This window comes from Dipodomys merriami, unplaced genomic scaffold, assembly GCF_024711535.1.
Source record: "Dipodomys merriami isolate MVZ:Mamm:240054 unplaced genomic scaffold, mDipMer1.0.p SCAF_2, whole genome shotgun sequence".
Taxonomy (NCBI): domain Eukaryota; kingdom Metazoa; phylum Chordata; class Mammalia; order Rodentia; family Heteromyidae; genus Dipodomys; species Dipodomys merriami.
Genome location: NW_027203381.1, coordinates 115,599,721 through 115,618,548, shown reverse-complemented (window position 1 = coordinate 115,618,548; position 18,828 = coordinate 115,599,721). Strand labels below are relative to the sequence as shown.

General features: G+C 45.4%; 1 protein-coding gene across 5 annotated transcripts in view; it reads left to right on the top strand.

The window, feature by feature from the left end:
- The window catches only part of Runx1 (RUNX family transcription factor 1), an 803,982-nt gene that overhangs the window by 701,043 nt on the left and 84,111 nt on the right, over positions 1-18,828 (top strand). For 4 of the 5 annotated variants that reach the window (XM_070030636.1, XM_070030638.1, XM_070030635.1 and 1 more), the window contains 2 exons: positions 8,787-9,040; positions 15,120-15,276. In XM_070030636.1, coding sequence (XP_069886737.1) covers positions 8,787-9,040; positions 15,120-15,276 — 411 coding nt within the window. Of the gene's footprint in view, positions 1-6,894; positions 9,041-15,119; positions 15,277-18,828 lie in introns of those variants that run through there. The other variant, XM_070030639.1, reaches the window with a different exon arrangement.

The following is an 18,828-nucleotide window of genomic DNA, read 5'->3' as shown; positions in this document are numbered from 1 at the left end:
GTCAACATTGCCATTTGGGCTGAATCTAGGTCAGAGATGACTAAAAAGATCTCCTCAAACTCTCTAGATGACTACAGATTTCTTCAGAATAAGAACCTTAACTGGGTGCTGGTGGTTCACACTCAGGAAGTTGAGTCTGAGGATCACAGTTCAAGCCAGCCCACACAGGCAAATCCAAAAGACTCTAAATCTCCAATTAACTAGCAAAAACCTGGAGGTGAAGATATGGTTCAAGTGGTAGAGCACCAATTGAGCAAGTGCTGGAAGTCCTGACTTCAAGCCCCAGAACCAGCATGCCAAAAAACAAAAATAAAAATAAAGAAAAGAAAAAAATAAAACAAAGACGAAGGAAGGAAGGAATAAAGAAAGAAAAGAAGGAAGGAAGGAAGGAGGGAAGGAAGGAAGGAAGGAAGGAAGGAAGGAAGGAAGGAAGGAAGGAAGGAAGGACGGACATGACTCCTAAATGTGAAAGAGTTGCATGGTGAAAAAACTCAGAGCTATGTTCTAATAACAACCATGATCCAAGCATGAAAGGAAAAAAGAGAAAGATGAGATTAGAGTTAAGGATATCCATAAAGAAACATAGCTCACCAATCACGTGGACCCATACATGGAGAGGAGTGTTTCTGGGTAGGTGGGTTCTCCTGAGTACTTGTGTGCACAGGTCAAAAGTTAAGTGACCTTGGGTAAGTTTCTTAACCCGCCAAGGACACTCCTTGTCCATAAAATGGGTGTGGCAATGGTATTGCAGAAATTGAATGATATAAGATACCTCTTCTTTACCTGGCATATAACAACATGTGATGGGAAAGGAGAAGTGAGCCAGCCAGCTCTAACTCTGTCATCGAGACACACAATCTCTCCTCTCTCCCAGTTCAGGGGTAGCACTTTCCAGATGTAGCAGCAGATCAGAAGAGCAGGAGGAGCAAGTAATCCAGTTTACAGGGCAAATCCCTTTAGCTCTCCCCCTGGTGCTAGCTCACCTGCACCCCTCACCCTAACTTTAACCAGCATGGCTGTGTTCTCACGGCTGATGATCATAGAAAACGAAGAAAGTCTTTAATAACCTCAGCATCCCTTTCAAAATACATTCACTTATCCAATCACTTTGTTTTTATGTTAAAAAGAATCTTAGCTTTTTCTCTCCGAATCCTTGAAATATCAGGTATGGACATAAACCCTGGCTCCTCCAATCTGCTACTCCAATTTCTCAGCCTCAGATATGGGAATATCTCCCAGGGTCTCAAGAGTGAAAGTCTAGGATGTCTGGTTACACTGGTCTTCAACTCTATAGGTATAGATCTACCCCACTCTCTTTCACCCTCACACTTGTTTAAAAACACCAGGCTTGGGGCTGGGAAGGTGGTTCAGTAGTACAGCGCTTGTCTTGCATGCATGAGGCCCTGGGTTCTATTCCTCAGCACCACATAAGCAGAAAAGGCCAGAAGTGGCACTGTGGCTCAAGTGGTAGAGCGCTAGCCTTGAGCTGAAGAGCTGAGAGACAGTGCCCAGGCCCAGAGTTCAGGCCCCACGATGAGAAAACAACAACAACAAAAAAACCACTGGGCTTATTTGACTTCAAGGTAGTTAGTGCAAATGATCATGTATGTATATGTAAATATATGCAAATGTATATATGCATATATGTATAAGATGTATTTATAAACCTCGATGTTTTGAATTACTTCAGGGATATTCCTTCAAGACTGCATATTTAAATCCTTAATCTTTCATTACAGTAAAGTCCTTCAGAAGCCTTTATTATTTTATTTGCTTATTTCGTTTTGGAGAAAGATATTAAGACTAAGGAGCTGCAAATCTTGTTCTCCTGCCTATTTAAACAGCGTCTGGAAATCTGAAATAATTACATCCTTTCTTATGTTAGTGTTTTTTGTCATATTATATTATTACATGGAGTGACACTGAAAGCTTTCAGACTGCAGTATTTAATAATGCTCAAATCCTAAGGTTAGAAAACTCCTATTTCTTTCTCATTACTAGTTACTGACCAGGGCTGATGGGTCATTTCAAATCCACAACATTTAAGAGAAAGAGAAGGCTTCACATAACTTTGTTTAATGGCTTACCTGAAGGGGTAGCTGCAGTCTGGAGACATAAGTGCTTCTTCACATTTGAGGGTTACAGATGACAATTATGTTCAATAATAATTGATGTCATCTGTTACTTAAAAATGAGTGGTTTCAAGGTAAACAACCTGCTCTACTAAATTAAAAAAAAAAAAGAAGGGAAGGGAAGGGAAGAAAGCAAGAGAGAATATGTCTAAAATGGAAATAAGCAATTTCAATATTGAACTAGCAGCTTGTTTCTTTTAGACAGTATATTGTCTTCATTGCTGTAAACATATTCCTATTTTAAATTCTTGCACGTAACCTCGCTGTATTTAAGTATTATATTAACCTAGGGTTTGGTCTTCATTTCCCTATGAGTTCCGATTCTTTTCTACACCTTCCAAAGGGTATTTTTAATATTCAGTAAGTGAATCACAGTTATTCACATACAGAGCTTATAAAGGGTGAATCTCTGACATATAAAGATTCAATATTCTCTAACAATAGAAAATATTGGCTGATTAACCATACAAATATATTCCTATGCCACAGATCATTTTTATTTGAAGATGTACTCTGTTCTTTTTATGTCAAATATGCTAGGCATATTTGTACAATGATATAAAAATCTCCAATGCTAAATAGAATCAACAAGCTAGCAAAAAATCATTAAACTTATATTTTTATATTTCATTTAAATAAAAATGTATTTGCTACCAGTAAGCAGCATTTGCTACCAGAATATTTATGATTAATTTAATTCTATCATCTCAGGATATGTACACTAAATAAATCTTTCAAGGAAAATCCGTGGTACCTTGGGCTTCAGATTACATTTTTACAAAATGTGCATTCATATATGCACATATATGATTTTATATCCATGTATCACAAAATATAGCTGACAATATAATTTTACCAAATAACTACAACATTTTTTGCTGATTCAAATATACTTAAAAGCAGTCCTCTTGTTGTAGCTGTCATATCTTGTAAAATATCCCAATGAAACTTTAAATGGCACCTTCAGTTCTGTGGCGTTTACCATTTATATATTCTGTTCTTATTAAATGACTCCATATGACTCTGAAAAAAATTACAATAAAGCGTGGCTTCTGTTTATTACCTTTGTTATTGCAGTGGTAATGCGGCATTTTTTACGGGTATAAAATGTTTATTAAGCATCCTCTAAATTAAAAAAGAAGATGAATTTTAAAATAGTGTTAAGATGCACTTTGTGAGGCACACACCTCATTGTTGAAGTTTAAGTAAAATAATCATAAACAACAGCATCCCATGAAAATGAAGAAAAGTAGTTAAATTTCAAACGTGAAAGAATCTCAAAGCCAACTCAGAAAGGGGGGTGGATGTTTAATCAAATTCCAGTGTTCAAAACGGACCATGGTGGGTAGATTATTTGGAGATATATATATATATATATATATATATATATATATATATATATATATCTGATCATTAGAATTGCTCTCTGTGACAGCAACTGTAACAATGGTGACCAGAAACCAAATGGTACGTGCATTTCCTAAATAAAATAATAATAATAATGGAAATGCTTCTGACATAAATATTTTCAAAACTTGATTTCAGTGTCTATCACATAATGGTTTGCAATCGGAGGAGGGTGGTTTCAATGTAAGATCATTCTTGAAATTCTATTTCCATGTTTGAGCGAACTTGATTTGGGGGAGACTTTTGGAGGAATTCATTTAGAGGTTCTCTGAGAGCACTTCAGAATTAGATAGTGCTCGAAGTTGTCGAAGGAAATAAAAAAAAGTCCGTGGCCTGTGATCGTTCTATTAGGGGAATTGTTACCGCCTAACGATTTTTCTTTAAAAAAACAAAACAAAACAAAACAAAACTTCACGGTAGGAACTTCTCTATTTCAATCCTGCTCGGGACCTGTTCACATTTCCTTCCCGAAGGGGCTGCCACTCTTTTGGAAGGACCTTTCTACCGCACCCCCTAATGCGGGGGCCCGGGGGCCCTTTACCCTGTTGATTTTTAGCCAGTGGACCTGGCGCACGCACGCACGCACGCTCCGTTCTTAGAGAGTGAAGCGGGAGAATTGGTGCCCTCCAAAGATCCGCTGGGGGGGGGGGGGGGAAGGAATCCCGCGTTTCCCCGGGTGAGGTTGGGGTCCGGATTAACTCCGTAAAAAGCTCTTTGGATGAAAGGAACCCCCGGGCGGTTCAGGTCCTCCGGGAGGAGCGCGCAGCGTGCGCCCGCTCCCGGCGCCGGCACGGGCGCAGGCCTGGGGGGACGCGGGGCGCGCCGGTCCAGCTTTCCTTTCCTTTTTTTTCCTTATCGTCCGGGTACAAGATTAGGAATTTCTTTCTAGGCTGAAATATGTAAGCTGCATCCCCCAAAGCACCCCCGGCCGGCCCGGGAAACCGGTCCCTGCTGCCCTCCGGGTTCCCGATGTTAGGCACAAACCGCTTCAGGCCCCTAAAGGAATCGTCTTGCACCTTTCTGAAGGACCCGTTATTTCCCCCGGACTCGAGGTTCACTATGATCACCATCGTATTTTCCAGATCCATGGTGGTCCCCAGGGGTCCCTGGGGTGCCTTTGGGAGGGGAACCCCCCACCCCCCAGCCCTCGATGAGGCCTTAGATGAAGGAACATGTGCAAGCGGGGAGCACCAGGCTCCACTGGCTCCGACCTCGCCTTTGGTCTGGCAGTGACTTAGGACACAGGAAGCGCCCCCCTCCACCCCGGGCTGGACTGAGCGGCCGGTAGGGCAAGCGGGGAGCACGATGATGCTCGGCCGCACACACGAGCAAGGTGGGAACGTTTCTAAATAGCGTTTCCTCCAGCATCATTGTAAAGGAAACGCTCGGAGAGTTTTTCTCCTGGAGGCCCCTCGCCAACAACCTCAGGACCTGAGCTGAGTGTGGCCCAGTTTGGAGAGCAAGAGGAGGGAGAGGGCTGGCCGGCTTTGGGAAGAAGAGGCGCCCAGGCGGAGAGGGAGCGCAGGTGGCAGGACGCTGGGTGTGTTTATCCCAGCGCGCCGGGCACCCGCAGCCCCCCCCCCCGCCTCACCAGGGACCCCACTCCCACTGACCCCGGTGCCGGGGCAACCGGGGTTTGGAGAGATGTCCCACTCCGGTGCGTGTGGAGAGCCCGGATTCCCCGGCCACCAGCGCTGAGATTGGCCCTGACCGTCTCTGGCTGTCGTTTCTCTCCAGATGCAAGTTCCCCCAAAGAGCCGTCCGCAGGTCTCCAGACAGGACGGTGGAGCCCCGCGCCGAGGTGTGGAGTGGCCACCAGGCGCCCCGGGGCGTCGGAGCGAGGGCCGCTGCTGCCCCCTGGCGTCCGCCGGAGCCTGTGGGTCCCGGAGGCCCGAGAAATGCTTCTTTCCCCACCCCCCCCACCCCCACCCCCAGCGGCTCCTCGCACGCACGCCGCTCACCAGCCTCTACCGACCCGGCCCTGGGGCGAAGAAAACGGGGCCCCAACTCCCGAGGGAAAGGCCTCCAGGCGCGATCCTCCACTGTCCCCTCCTCCACCAGGTCCCGGGGAGGCGGCCCCGGCCCCCGAGCCGCGCGTGCACGTGAGGGGACGGGGGAAATGAGAGAGCCACGGGGACAAGTGAGGGGCTCCCGCATGGAGAGTAGGGGTTCGGTGGTGTCCGGAGGACCAGGGGAGCGGGGAGCTGCATGGAGTGGGTGAGAAACCTCCAGGGATCGCAGGCAGGGGTCCGGAGGGAATGGGCAGCCCGGGGGTGGTGGGGGGGAGTAAGGGTGCCAGTCTCACCGGATGTGGGGGGGTAGGCGGGAGTGGGCCTCGGGCCAGGCCGGGGCGGAGCCCGTTAAGCTCCGCGAAAATGCCCAGGCGCCGGGGGGACGGGCGCAGGGGGAAGTTCCCCGCCGTGTGTGCGCGCACAGGCGCGAGCCCGGGGGGTTCGGCTGCCAGGCCGGGGGTGGGGGTTAAGGGGAGTGCAGACGAGCGCCCCGGCAATTTCCGGGTAGCTGGAGGGAGATAGCCAGGCTCGGACGATGGGGGGGGTGGCGGGAGGGGGTCGTCCTGGGCACCCAGTGGGGCGATCGGGGGAGGGGGTCCGCTTTCCCGCCCGCAGCCGGCGTGTGCGCCCCGCCACGGCTTTCCGTCCTCTCTGTGGCAAGCCCACAACTCTGTGGACCTGGAGTTGGCGGGCGATCGGATGCGTTCAACTTTCTCTTCCAGTTCCCCGTTCTTTCTTTGGGGAGAGGGGAGGTCTCCTCTTAACTAGAAGCTCCGCTGCCGGCCGCCCCGCACGGCGAAAAGCATTCATTAAAACAAAGACACCAGGAGTGCTTGCTTTCAAAAGTCACGAAAATCCTGGATCTTAATGACTCCTGGCAGCCGCCAACCCGGCCTTGGGAACGCGCCGAGCCGCTCTCCCTCCCGGCCCCGGGGCCCTCGGGCCCCCTTGCGGCCGAACCTCGCTCCTTCCCGGGCCCCAATGGCTTGACCACCCGCCGGGACCCATTCGGGGGACTCCAACCCGGGTCCCTGCGATGACAGCTAAGTTTCCCAGACGCTTGGGGCGCCTCCCGGCAGCTTGTCTCCGGGCCCTGGTTCCAGCTCGCGGGCTGGGTCCTCCCCAGGCCCGGCCTTTCTCCTCTCCTCCTCCTCCTCTTCCCGGGTCTCCCCCGTGGCCACCCGTGGCGCCGCTGCGCATTGCAACTCCCGGGGGAAGAGACCCGGCCAACAAGGCGGGTCGCTACCCCAGCGGGGTCTGCACCCGGGCGGGGCCTCGGGCGGGCGCGTGCGTGTTTACGCAGGGCCCCCGCGTGGGTGTGGATGTGCGGGGCGCGCGGGAGCGGCGGCGGCCCAGGGCCGCGGCCAGCCGGGGCTGCGTACAGTAGCGCGCGGGGGCGCGCGGACCAATTCCAGGAGCGCGGAGCCGAGAGCCGCGCCCAGGCTGATACCGGAAAGGCCTGTGATTGGCTGCCTGCCGCCCCTATGCAAACGAGCTGAGGGAATGGAATTCCACGGGCCGGGCTTACAGTAAAAGCACGTTCATTTCCAGGCACTCTCATTCATAGAGCCAGCGGGCGCGGGCGGGACGGGCGCCCCGCGGCCGGACCCAGCCAGGGCACCACGCTGCCCGGCCCGGTGCATGCGACAGGCACCTCTACCTGGAGCACTTTGGGGACACGCCACCAAGATAGTCAACCTTTGCTGATCCTCCTTTGACCTGCGTGGGACTTTTGTTTTTGTTTTCCTTTCTTACTTCTTGAATGAACTGACTCCTTGCCTTGGATGCTTCAACTTCTTTCCTGACTGTGAACTCCCCCCCCCTCCACCCCACCGCCGATTGTTTTCCTCTGACAACTACGGGAGAGAAAGTGCGCCGGGGGTGGGGGGCGGGGGGTCCTAGGCGAGCTGCAAAGTTGCATGTGCGCGTGGCAGAGTGCGCGTGGGAGTGTGCGCGCGCGCGTGTAACCCGAGCCGCCGGGTCTGCGGCGATCTGCTGGGCGGCTGAGCCTCTGCCTGGCTCGCCAGGCCCGCTCCACCTGCTGCGGTTAAGCGGTGTTAGTGGGTATTATTTGGGCATCGGGGGTCAGCTCACCAGCCGCCTCTGGGGCGACGTTGGAGGAAGATCATCGCGCTTGCTGCCCGGGTCCAGGCTGACTCACCGGTGTAGATGGTGGCTGGCTTCTGAAGAGTGCGTGTCTGCGTGTTTGTGTGACTCGATTGCAGCTCAGCTTCTCCAAACCACAGGATCGGCCACAACTCAACCAACAACCCCCAAGCCCTAGTTCCCTCTCAGATGTGGAGAGCTGTACCCTGAGTGTCATCGACTGGGACTTTATTTTTTTGTTTTTTAAAGACTAGCTAGAGATCTTTGAAAAAGCTAACTTCCTGCACTGATCTTTTTTTTTTTTTTTTTTGGCCAGAATTTATTGAGAAAACATGACAAGAAATGCTAAGCCAGTCCTCTTCCAACTACTGAAGCTGATTTTCAAGGCTACTTAGGAGGAAAAAAAAATTGTGCAACCAACAGTAATGGATTTCTGTTGTGTTTAAATTCTCCACAGATTGTATTGTAAATATTTTATGAAGTAGAGCATATGTATATATTTATATATGTATGCGAGCACATGCATTATTAGCACAGCTTCTGGAAATCTCGGTTCTTGTTTTGGAGGACGGAAGACAGTTTTTTTTAATGTTAAAAGAGGCGTCTTGTGTGGAAGACGCTCTTTTTTGTGTGTGGTGTGCTGTTGGGTCTTTAGGCTAACATCCCTTGCAAAAAAACTACAGGCAATTAACTACTGGAACTTCCAAATCACGTATTTGCTCTCTGCAATAATAATAATAATAATAATAATAATATTTTAAAAGTGTTTGGGAATTTTACCTCTGGGAACTTGTGTCATAGCCAAAGACTGAACTTAAAACTCTCCAAAGCAAGGCTCAGCAAACAGACTCCGGATTCCGGTGGCTCACTTGTTCGTGCACTCAGCGCTCGGCGGTGTGGAGGAGCCCTCCCTGGCCTCTTCGGGTCTCTGAGGCCCGACCAGCAGTAAAACAAAACAAAACTGCCCCGGTCCCGGGCTGTTAGAAACTTAGCTCTCCTCCTCCCGCCGACCTTGTATGTGGGTGTCCCGGGAGCTGCTGGCTGAAGACCCGCGTCCCTGTCGCCCTCCGGCAGGCTCTGTTCGCGGGGTCCCTACTCAACCGGCTTGTTGTGATGCGTATCCCCGTAGATGCCAGCACGAGCCGCCGCTTCACGCCGCCTTCCACCGCGCTGAGCCCGGGCAAGATGAGCGAGCCGCTACCGCTGGGCGCCCCGGACGCCGGCGCCGCCCTGGCCGGCAAACTGAGGAGCGGCGACCGCACCATGGTGGAGGTGCTGGCCGACCACCCCGGCGAGCTGGTGCGCACCGACAGCCCCAACTTCCTCTGCTCCGTGTTGCCCACGCACTGGCGCTGCAACAAGACCCTGCCCATCGCCTTCAAGGTACCCGGGGGTGGCGGGGTTGGGGGGCGGGGGACGCGGGGAAGCGGGGGTGGGGTGATCCCGGGAGAGCAAGGGGCTAGGCGGTGGGGTTGGGGTGCTAGGCACGCGCGCGCTGGGGGCTCCTGGTCCCTTCTCCCCGAGCCGGGGATGCGGGGAGATGCTGCTGCGTTGCCTTGGAGACCCTACGGAGGGCCCCGCCCTGGGACGAGCCACGGAGGGCTAAATAATCACGATACTCCTAAGAAATAATCATCTTAATATAAAGAACTCAGCCTGTCCCCCAAGACATCCACCGGGGGCCAAGCCAATGGGGACCTTCTCTGCGAAGGCCTTACCTTTGACACCAGGAGAGAAGAAAGTTATGAACTAGCCAGGGGGACAAGCTTCCACAGGGGGCCCTTCCCCCAACCCCCATAACACCCCGACCACTTTGTGTCTCCTAGATGAAAGTATCAGGAAATAAAATAGAGATCCTTTTATGCGTTGCGGCCAAGAACCAACCAAATAAACAAACAAACTAACAAATAAGCGTAGCAAGGGAAACTGTCCAGAGATTTATTTTTTGCCCTCTCCCACCTCTTTTCTTTGTAACTGCCCGATTAGAACGAGCCTGTCCAAAGTCCACCGCAGGCGTAGGGAAGCTTGTGGCTAAGTGTGTCCAAGTTATTCTGAGTTTTGCCAGCCTCTGTCTAACCTCCTCCTGCCAGCAGCCGCAAGTAGCAAGTCCTGTTTCTTTTCCTGGAACCCCTGAACAATCTCTCTCGCTGGCTCACCTAGGGTGTGTGCTGGGCAGCGAAGAGTGACCAGGTGTTTTCCGAAGGTCCACGCAAGCCAGCCTTTCCGCAGCGGGGGCCGGCTTGCAACCTGTGGCTTCAGCTGGGTCTGCCCGCTGGGTCTCCGTGCACTTTTCCCTGCTGCTCGAACCCCCGTTTTGAGCCGTCTTGAAAAACCTTGGCCTTCAAACGTGATAGATAAACAACCCCGGGGCGCTTTTAAACAACCACCCTACTACTCTGGCAGCCAGAGGAGAAACTTAATTTCTGCAGCGGGGTTCGTGTGTTCTGTTGTTTTCCGAGGGCTTAAAAAACAGCTTGCTTTTGCTTTTTTCTTTTCTTTTAGAACAATCAGCTGGGTCATTTCCTGATTATTTGAAAGGCTAATGAAGGCAGGTGATTCTGGCTGCTCTTTTTTTTTTAAATGGTTAAATAATTGTCCCCTTTAAGGGGGGGAGATATAATTTAATGTAAGCTTTTTATAGTCCCCAGGCCTCTACAGAGTCTTGATCTAATGACAATGAATAATGTTCACTTTTTTTTGGAGGGGGGGGGGATGCTGTCCAGGTTCTTTATTTTTAAGCTCTCTTCAAACTTAGTGATTTTTGAGTCAACAGAAATATAATTTACAGTCAGCTCTGCCCTGAGAGTTTCCTCATTTTCACCCCCACTGGGTTATTGTTTGAAAGCAGTTTGTTTAAGGAGAAGGGGGATAGAATGAGGATAAAGGGAGTAGCCACTTGACTTTTCCTTCCCTTCTTCCATTTATTTAGATCTGGGTTTAGGAGGCCATTTCTTTTACATGGTTCTAATCTTAAGTAGAGGTTACATAAACAGACTCAGCTGGTGGACATTCTCTCCTCAGCCTGTCTGAAAGGGAACCTGACAAGTCTGGGCTCTGGGGTCACTGTCAGATAGAAACAGGGAAAAGACAGGCGCAGCCCAGGGCCATTTAAGCCAGGTTTCTGCTAAGGGATTTGGAGCTTCCTGGGGGAAAAACTCAGGGTCATTTTCTGAGTTCCATCCTCTGCCCGGGAACCCACACCCCAATCTATCAAGGCAAGAAATTATCTAGAAGAAATCTTCAGAACTGAATCAATGAAAAAAGCTTGAGCTGCTTACACGAAAGTGTTCATTTCTTCTAAAGGAGTGGAAAACTATGCACAATTGCTTTTATAAACCATTAGAGAATTCTTTTTAGCAGAAACGGGAATAATATAGAGGCTTCCTTTAAACCTGGACAATGCACTTTTTAAAAAGAAGGATCTTAATTGGTTTTACTTAGTGTTAATATGTAGACTAGGTGTACATCCCTTGGAAAAAGTTCCAGTGTAGAGAAATCAGAACACTGTGATAGGTATCTGTCACTACCCCTGTCAAGGAAACCTAGCTCCCTGCCTTCTGGAGGGGAAGCAGCTCTTTGAGGGTGATAACAAAAGTGAAGTCTGGAAAGAAAAGCAATCTCAACCTCAACCCCCACTCCTCCTTGTATTCTGGCTAGATTCACGGTGCATTCCTGGCTCTGTCATATACTTATCTACCTACCTGACACCTCCTTAGAGTTTCTGCAGAAATTATACCTTTAAAGTTTGGACTTTCACAAAGTCTCAGACAATCTCTTTAGGAAGTTAATCCCTAAGGAATTCATTACAGTCCATATGCTACAGAAGCAAAAAATATGACACAGGGACAAAGTCTGATGATGATGAATAGAGTACTTAAGTGCCCTTTTTATTTTTTAGAAGTTTTCAGAAATTCTGTATAAATCTCTGCCTTACTCTTCAAAACTCAGAAGTGATTTGAAATTTAACATAGATTAAAATACCTTAATTGCTTATCTGGAACCCCCCATCTGTCTCTGGCCCTCTTCCTTCAGGGAGCAAGGCTTTTCTTTTAATGGAGGAGAGACTTTTACTACTGGGGAAATAAAATCTTAAACTTTCTATGTTACCCCCAATTTATAGAAGCGGCTTCCAAAACTGTTTGGCTAAATTTTTGTGAAACTATAATATTACAGTTGGTTTAGGCCCTGTTAGTTAGATTGTTGTCCCTGGATAGGCATTGAATGTCATCTTGTCATCTTGGCTGAATTCTGTTCCACTCACAGCCTTCTTCAAAATACTGGACGATTGTGGGTTTTGAAGTAAATGAATTGTAACTGTAATTTCAAATCTAATTGAAAAATGTCACTTGAAACTGTGTCTAAGGAGCCCCAAAGTAATATTGGGAGCTCCATATACTATCGAGGAGAGCTGGTATTCTGCCCAACTTTAAAAACAGAAAAAGTTAAACAAAATAATGAGATATCTTTGGCCAGCAAGTCCCTTCTTGTCTGTTTGGTCTGTGTTAAAATGTAAATGTTTGTGTTCCTTTACCTATGGTTTATAGCTTTTCATCCCCATGGCTTCTTTTTTTTTCTATTTGAAGTCAGATATTTTTCATTCTCTTTTTATCACCTCTCAATGGCAAAATACACATCAAATTAGCAGATGTATTCATTTAAACTACAAAAGAAAAAAAGTTTAACGTAGCCCAAGTATACTTTTTAATTTGATGGTATACATTATTCATGAAACTTCCCTGGATTTAATTTTATTCCCTCTCCCTGCTCGGGAAAAAAATAAATAAATAAATCCTTCAGTACAAATGAAAAAAATGAGTAAATGCTATCTGAGTATCCAGGTATATATTTCCCAATTCATTCCAAGAAATAGAAGGAGCAGAAGTTAAAACTCAATTTTTGAAAACCTTAAATTCCAACACCTAACAACCTTTTTGGATTTGGCCCTTAGAATTTTATGCTATATTTGTTTCTGCTTGGTGAAGGTTCTCTTGAATTTGCCAAATCACTAATGAGGGTAGTGTTGGAGAGATAAGAAGAGAGGGCCAGACTTAGGACGCTGAGGAAAACAGCAGGAGGAGGATGGTGATTCAAGATGATTTGGGTGGTTATAAAAACAAGATTTGTTTATTTTAACTCCTTTATAGGGCCAGCCTCAACAATGAGTTATTCAGTGTGAAAGACAAGCTGATGATCCACTCCCCTGTATACTTACTGAATGTTGAATGAATGTAGAAAAGCCTGGGTTAGCAGCAGGAGAGGAGGATGAGGAAGTAAAAATAAGTGTTCAGGAAGGGTATTTCAACACTGTGGACTCATTTCACAGAGGGAAGTGAAAGAGTAAAAACAACAAGAAATAGGAAAAACTTTAGAGGTTAAAAAGAGTGGGCTACAGCAAGTATAAATGGTTAGAATAGAAAGAAAAAGTAACAGGAATCAATTAGCTGATGAACAAGATTTATTTACATAATTCCTTAGAAACAAAAGAGAATGGTCATCTTACTATATACTTAGTGAAATGATATCAAACCCACGTATAATGAGAATTAAACACCCAATTAGAGATTGCTGCTTACAGAATAGAGAACAGTGCTTCATTTAAAATTGTTTCATAGGAAACAATTGAAATACAAGGATTGAAAATGGAGATAAATGGCAGAATTTGTTTTACAGAGCAAGTTGGATAAAAGTATTTTTAAAAAATAAAATGCTTACCTAGTACCAAGAGAGTAGATCACCCCAGGGCAGTCTCAAGATCCAGACGGTGTGCACCTTTCAGAGAGACAGGATTCATTTTGTCTTGATTTTTAGAACCCAGAAACTGCAGCAGCCACTGCAAATACCGACAGAGAGTCATTTGCAGGACATAGGGAACTGGTCCTAACCAAGTGCCGGGAACTGATGTTCTTTGATATTAAAAAAAAAAAAAAACTGAATCTGAAGCTTTATTTCTATAAAGAGAAAGCGGACTAAAAAACAAAAAAAAAAATCTTCCCACACAGATATTATGTAGCAAGGTAAAATTCAGGAGGCAGAAAATAGCGGAAGGAATAGTAACGGGTAAGTTCAGCAATGCTTCTCTGTTGCCAGTTTGGAAACAATCACCAAAATGTGCTTCTATAAACAAAACAAATAACACAAATTTCACTACTGACTGAGAATATTGTAAAAGAAGATCAGAGATGATGGGAACAAATATGACTTGGAGAATGTTGGCTTGAAATTCTATCACTTTGAAATTGAAACAATGGAAATAAAGCTAGTCATGAACATCTAGACTACAAAAATCGTTTCTAGAAAAATCTAGTAATACCGGGCATTGTAGCTTTCATATATGATCTTAGTACCCAGGAGACTAAGGCAAGATGATTGTGAATTCGCAACCAGCCTAGCCTGAATAGCAAGATTCTTGTCTCAAAAACAAAAGAAAAAGAGTCAAATGATGGCCAAATAGTGGGTATTGCATACAACATCTTCAGGTTAGGGCATTTTACCCTGAAGTTATTACTTTATTTCCTGAATATGATAAAAATGTTTATCTACCAATTTTCTTCATGTAGCCCTGATAACAAACTCATACTTTTTCAATTATATTCAAAAGATTAGCTGAATTTGGAGCCCATCTTAGTCACTTATGAGGAACTCAGAGGTATAAAAGTCCTACTCTGCTGTATCTTTGCTTTGGGAAGAATGGTTAAAATGGGAGCCCTTTTTTCTTCTTTTTTCAAGTTTGTAATTAAATAACAAACAAGAAGCACACTTCTGATTTTTTTCCCCTTGTATGCCGGAGTTCATGGCTAAGGAAACTCAATCTAATGGAAGCAAGTAGGATACCAAAAATGGGCTAACAGGGGACAGTTCAAGTCATTTAAGAATGAGCAGCAAAGGTATGACTTAATTTTAGCAGCAATAAGGTTAAACAAAAGTCAAGCTGAGGTTCTGTTAAAAGATAGGTTGGGTAATAGACTTGGAAACCTAAGACATTCTCTTCTCACATATGAAGGATTAAGAAGATATGATTGCATTCATGAGCTGGCACAGCTTTTCAAAGTTCTCCTATTGTTCCTTCAGTGCTATATACATCCTTGTATGGTTTGATTAGATGATTTAGTGTTTCTCTATTTGAAATTTTATATTTAGTTACAGTGAGCATATCATAGCTTAGTGGAAGTGTACTTCCCTAGCAAGCCCAAGGACTTGAGTTCAATCCCACCAAAAAAGAAAAAAAAATAAAGGAAAGAAAGAAAAACAAAAAGTTTTATTATATGATATTATATATATATAAAACACAGTTAAAAATGAACCTTTGCCTTCAACACTTTTGTGTTGTGTGAGTTGCGATTATTATTCCTTTGAAAACTAAAACAGTAACAGTGAACACCATTTCTGAACAGTGGTGAAGTCAGCAGAGGGGCGTTTGTGTGACTTTCCTGATGTCTGTGTTTGCCCGTTGGCGGGCGTCTAGGTGGTGGCGCTGGGGGACGTTCCAGATGGCACGCTGGTCACGGTGATGGCAGGCAATGATGAAAACTACTCGGCCGAGCTGAGAAATGCTACTGCGGCCATGAAGAACCAAGTCGCAAGATTCAATGACCTCAGGTTTGTGGGTCGGAGCGGAAGAGGTAGGTGCCTGTTAAAAGTGTGCTTGAACCACAAGGCTTTCCTCCAGCAGTTGTCATGCTGGTCTCTCTTACTGTTCTTGCTATACCAAACCTTTTTAAAAATATATGTCTGAGATTTTATGTTTTTTAAGCTTTCTATGATTAAATCACTGGAAGAATTGTTCGCAACATGCCAAATATGACATGTGCATTTCAAAAAAGAAATCACTTAGAGTTTTACTACCCTGTGAAAAGATAAGACCACATTGGAAACCCAGAGTGTATAATAGGGGTTCTCTATTTGACAATCAAAAATTGATTTAACGAAAGCTTTTAACTTAAGAATGATGCTTTCTGTGACAAGGGACAGATGTCAGTTGACCACTTCAGTGGTTTTAAGGGGCACATAATTTTGAGCTAGCTTACCTTCTTAAGGCAAACTATGAAGAAATAATGCGAGCATCACTGATGACAGTATGACTCCTTGCTGTGTTTCTTTTGGTGATTTGGGAGTACAGATTAGGCACACTTCAGATCCTAATCATGGTCAAATTTCAAGGAAACTATTGGGTCAATTCAGTGGTTGTGTGTACGCTCTTCTTTTCCTTCCTTTAGCCTATTTTCAAGTATTAGGGCACAAAGGAATCTTGGCTCATTGTAACCATTTCTATTTTCCATTATTTCCAAGTATTGTAGATTGTCTCTCCTGTTGTTATAATGATCAACAGTTACTACAAGTATAATTGAGATACATAGGACAATTGGTTTTCAATTGTCATAGTATACTATGGAATAGCTTAGAAATAAAAGTTACTTCCAGTTTAATCAAGACATAAGGGATAGGAAGGTGGCTCAGTGGTAGAGTGTTTGCCTTGCATGCATGAGGTCCTGGGTTTGTTTCCTCAGTACTACATAAAGCAGAAAAAGCTGGTTAGCCAGGTGCTGGTGACTCACACCTGTAATTCAAGCTACTCAGGAGTCTGAGATCTGAGGATTGTGGTTCAAAGCCAACCCAGGCAGGAAAGTCCATGAGACTCTTATCTCCAATAAACCACTAGAAAACCTGAAGTGGCGCTGTGGCTCAAGCAGTAAAGCGCTCGCCTTGAGCTGAAGAGCTGAGGGACAGTGCCCATGACCAGAGTTCAAGCCCCAGGACTGACCAAAAAAAAAAGCCGGAAGTGGTACTGTGGCTCAAGTGGTAGAGCACTAGCCTTGAACTGAAAGAGCTGAGGGACAGCACCCAAGCCCAGAGTTCAGGCCCCACAACTGACAAAAAAAAAAAAAAGACATGATAAATACTTAATAGAAATAATTCTCATATTAGAAAAAAATAAAACTACCATTTAAAGACATTTAAGTATAAAAGTAGTCATTATTCTTTCTAAAGGCTTTCAAAATTATTGCAGTTGGGCACTGGTGGCCTGTGCCTGTAATCTAAGCTACCCAGGAGGCTGAGTAGCTTACATGGAAGAACACTAACCTTGAGCAAAAAGGGCTGACAGTGGTCAGGTCCTGAGTTCAAGACCTAGTATCGTCTCACATACACACACACACACACACACACACACACACACACACGCACACACACACATACACACACAAGAAAATTAGAAACTATGTTCTCAGGGAATTGGCTAGTGGAAGAGGGAAAGAGGTAGATGGGTGTTGACTGTTGTTTTTTTCTGGCTGTTGCTTTGGCTACCTAAGCTAACTGGAGCATTTTTATAATAAAATCATAGCTGGAGAAAATTTTTTTTAAAAAACATATAACATGATTGAAAATATATGTTCATAGTGCTGAGTTAATAACAGGGTGGTTCAAAGGAAATTATACTCACTTATTGAAAGCATGTTATAAGATATAAAAGCATAAGTCATTAAATAGGTTCCCCTGTTATATTAAAAGTTTCTGCCTTTCAGTAAATGGAATTCACATTATGATTCAGAGATGTGTGTTTAGAAAACATCTTGAAGGCTTTAGATGAGTGGCTGGCAGTGTGGATGAGAATGTCATAAACAATAAAGGTCCCATAGCCACATCCCGCCCACCTGCCGAGTGAACAATCTTCATTCCATTCTGGTGGAATCCTCCTTTTAGGAACAGCTAGCTGAGTGTCATGTAGTCACTTTTTCACAGAAAGTATTATTATCCTCATTTGCATCTAGATGGTTCTGTGAGTCAGGTGTTGGTCATAAAATCTAGGAGAGCTATGAGGTAACCCATGCCAGCGATGTTTTTGTTTTTGTTTTCATTTTTGTTTTGTTTTTCTATGGTAGATGTTGGTGATAATGAAGAATAAGATTTTTAAAGTAGCATGCTTCTTTTTCTGATAGTGAGTCTTGGTCTCTGATCCCTCGTGGGCCATTTCTGGCCGTTTTGAGTAGGTGACTAATAGGTGCTTGTGTTTACTTGGGTGGCAGTGAACTGTTTCCCCAAGGTGTGGATTGTTTGCGTTCGGCTGGCTGATTTGTGCCAGTGTGCCCTTAAGTTTGAATAACCCCTCCCTGCCCCCACCCCCTACACACAAAGTAAAATAGCTCCCACCAAGATTGGACTGTCTTCTCTAGCCTAGAATGAAAAAGAAAGAAAGAAAAAAAAAGTATATGCCATAAATGGATAAGATTTGTCTTGAATCAAGCTTGATAATTAATAATAAGCAAAAAATAAGGAACGCTGCCCAAGTGCTTGTGACTCATACCTGTAATCCTAGTTACTCAGGAGGCTGAGATCTGAGGATCACGGTTCAAAGTCACCCCAGGCAGGAAAAGTCCCTGAGACTTACCTCTAATTACCTCCAGAGTGGAGCTGTGGCTCAAGTGGTAGAGCAACAGCCTTGAGCAAAAAAAGTGATGGAGAGCTCTCAGACTCTTGAGTCTCAGGGCCAGGACCAGCACAGTAAACAAAATAAATAAGGAACTCGCATTGAATATTTGACCTAATTATGGCTATCATGTGTAATACTGGTCTCCAGGAAACTTTGGGGGCAATGCTGTAAGGTAAAACGAGTCAGTTTCCCTCTGCAGCTCTAAAATGCAATTTAATTTTGCTCTTTCAAGTGTCCACATCAAAGCCTGTCTGAGTTTCCCTTCTACTTCTTCTTTCCATTTTCCTTTTTCTTTTCTGTATTGCAATTCACTTCCCAGTAAGAAGAAAAAGCCGATGAGTCCTGCTAATTTTAACAATTACTCTTAATCTTCCTCACTTTTATCCTTCAAAAGTTCCATTATGTTTTATTAAGGGATCTTACGACGATCTGCTGTTTCGCTTTCTGCTTTTGCAAATGTGCCTGAAAATCAGCCTTTATTTAGCCCAGAAGTTCCTGACTTCAGTTTCTTCTGGATACCTCTGCCAGGTTGGAATTCTCTAGGCATGGGTTTCCTAAAGGGGCCAATGCTTAGTGCAAAATGAAAGGCAGGAAGAGACGTCCTAGATGCTGGCCCTCATCAACCTGGTAGAAGGGTGGCAGATGTGGCATATAAAAGGATTTTCCTCTCTTCCATGGAACTGATCTCTCTGGGCACTGGCTGATGTCCAGGATCACAGCTCCTAACTTGGGTTTAGCCCATAACTGG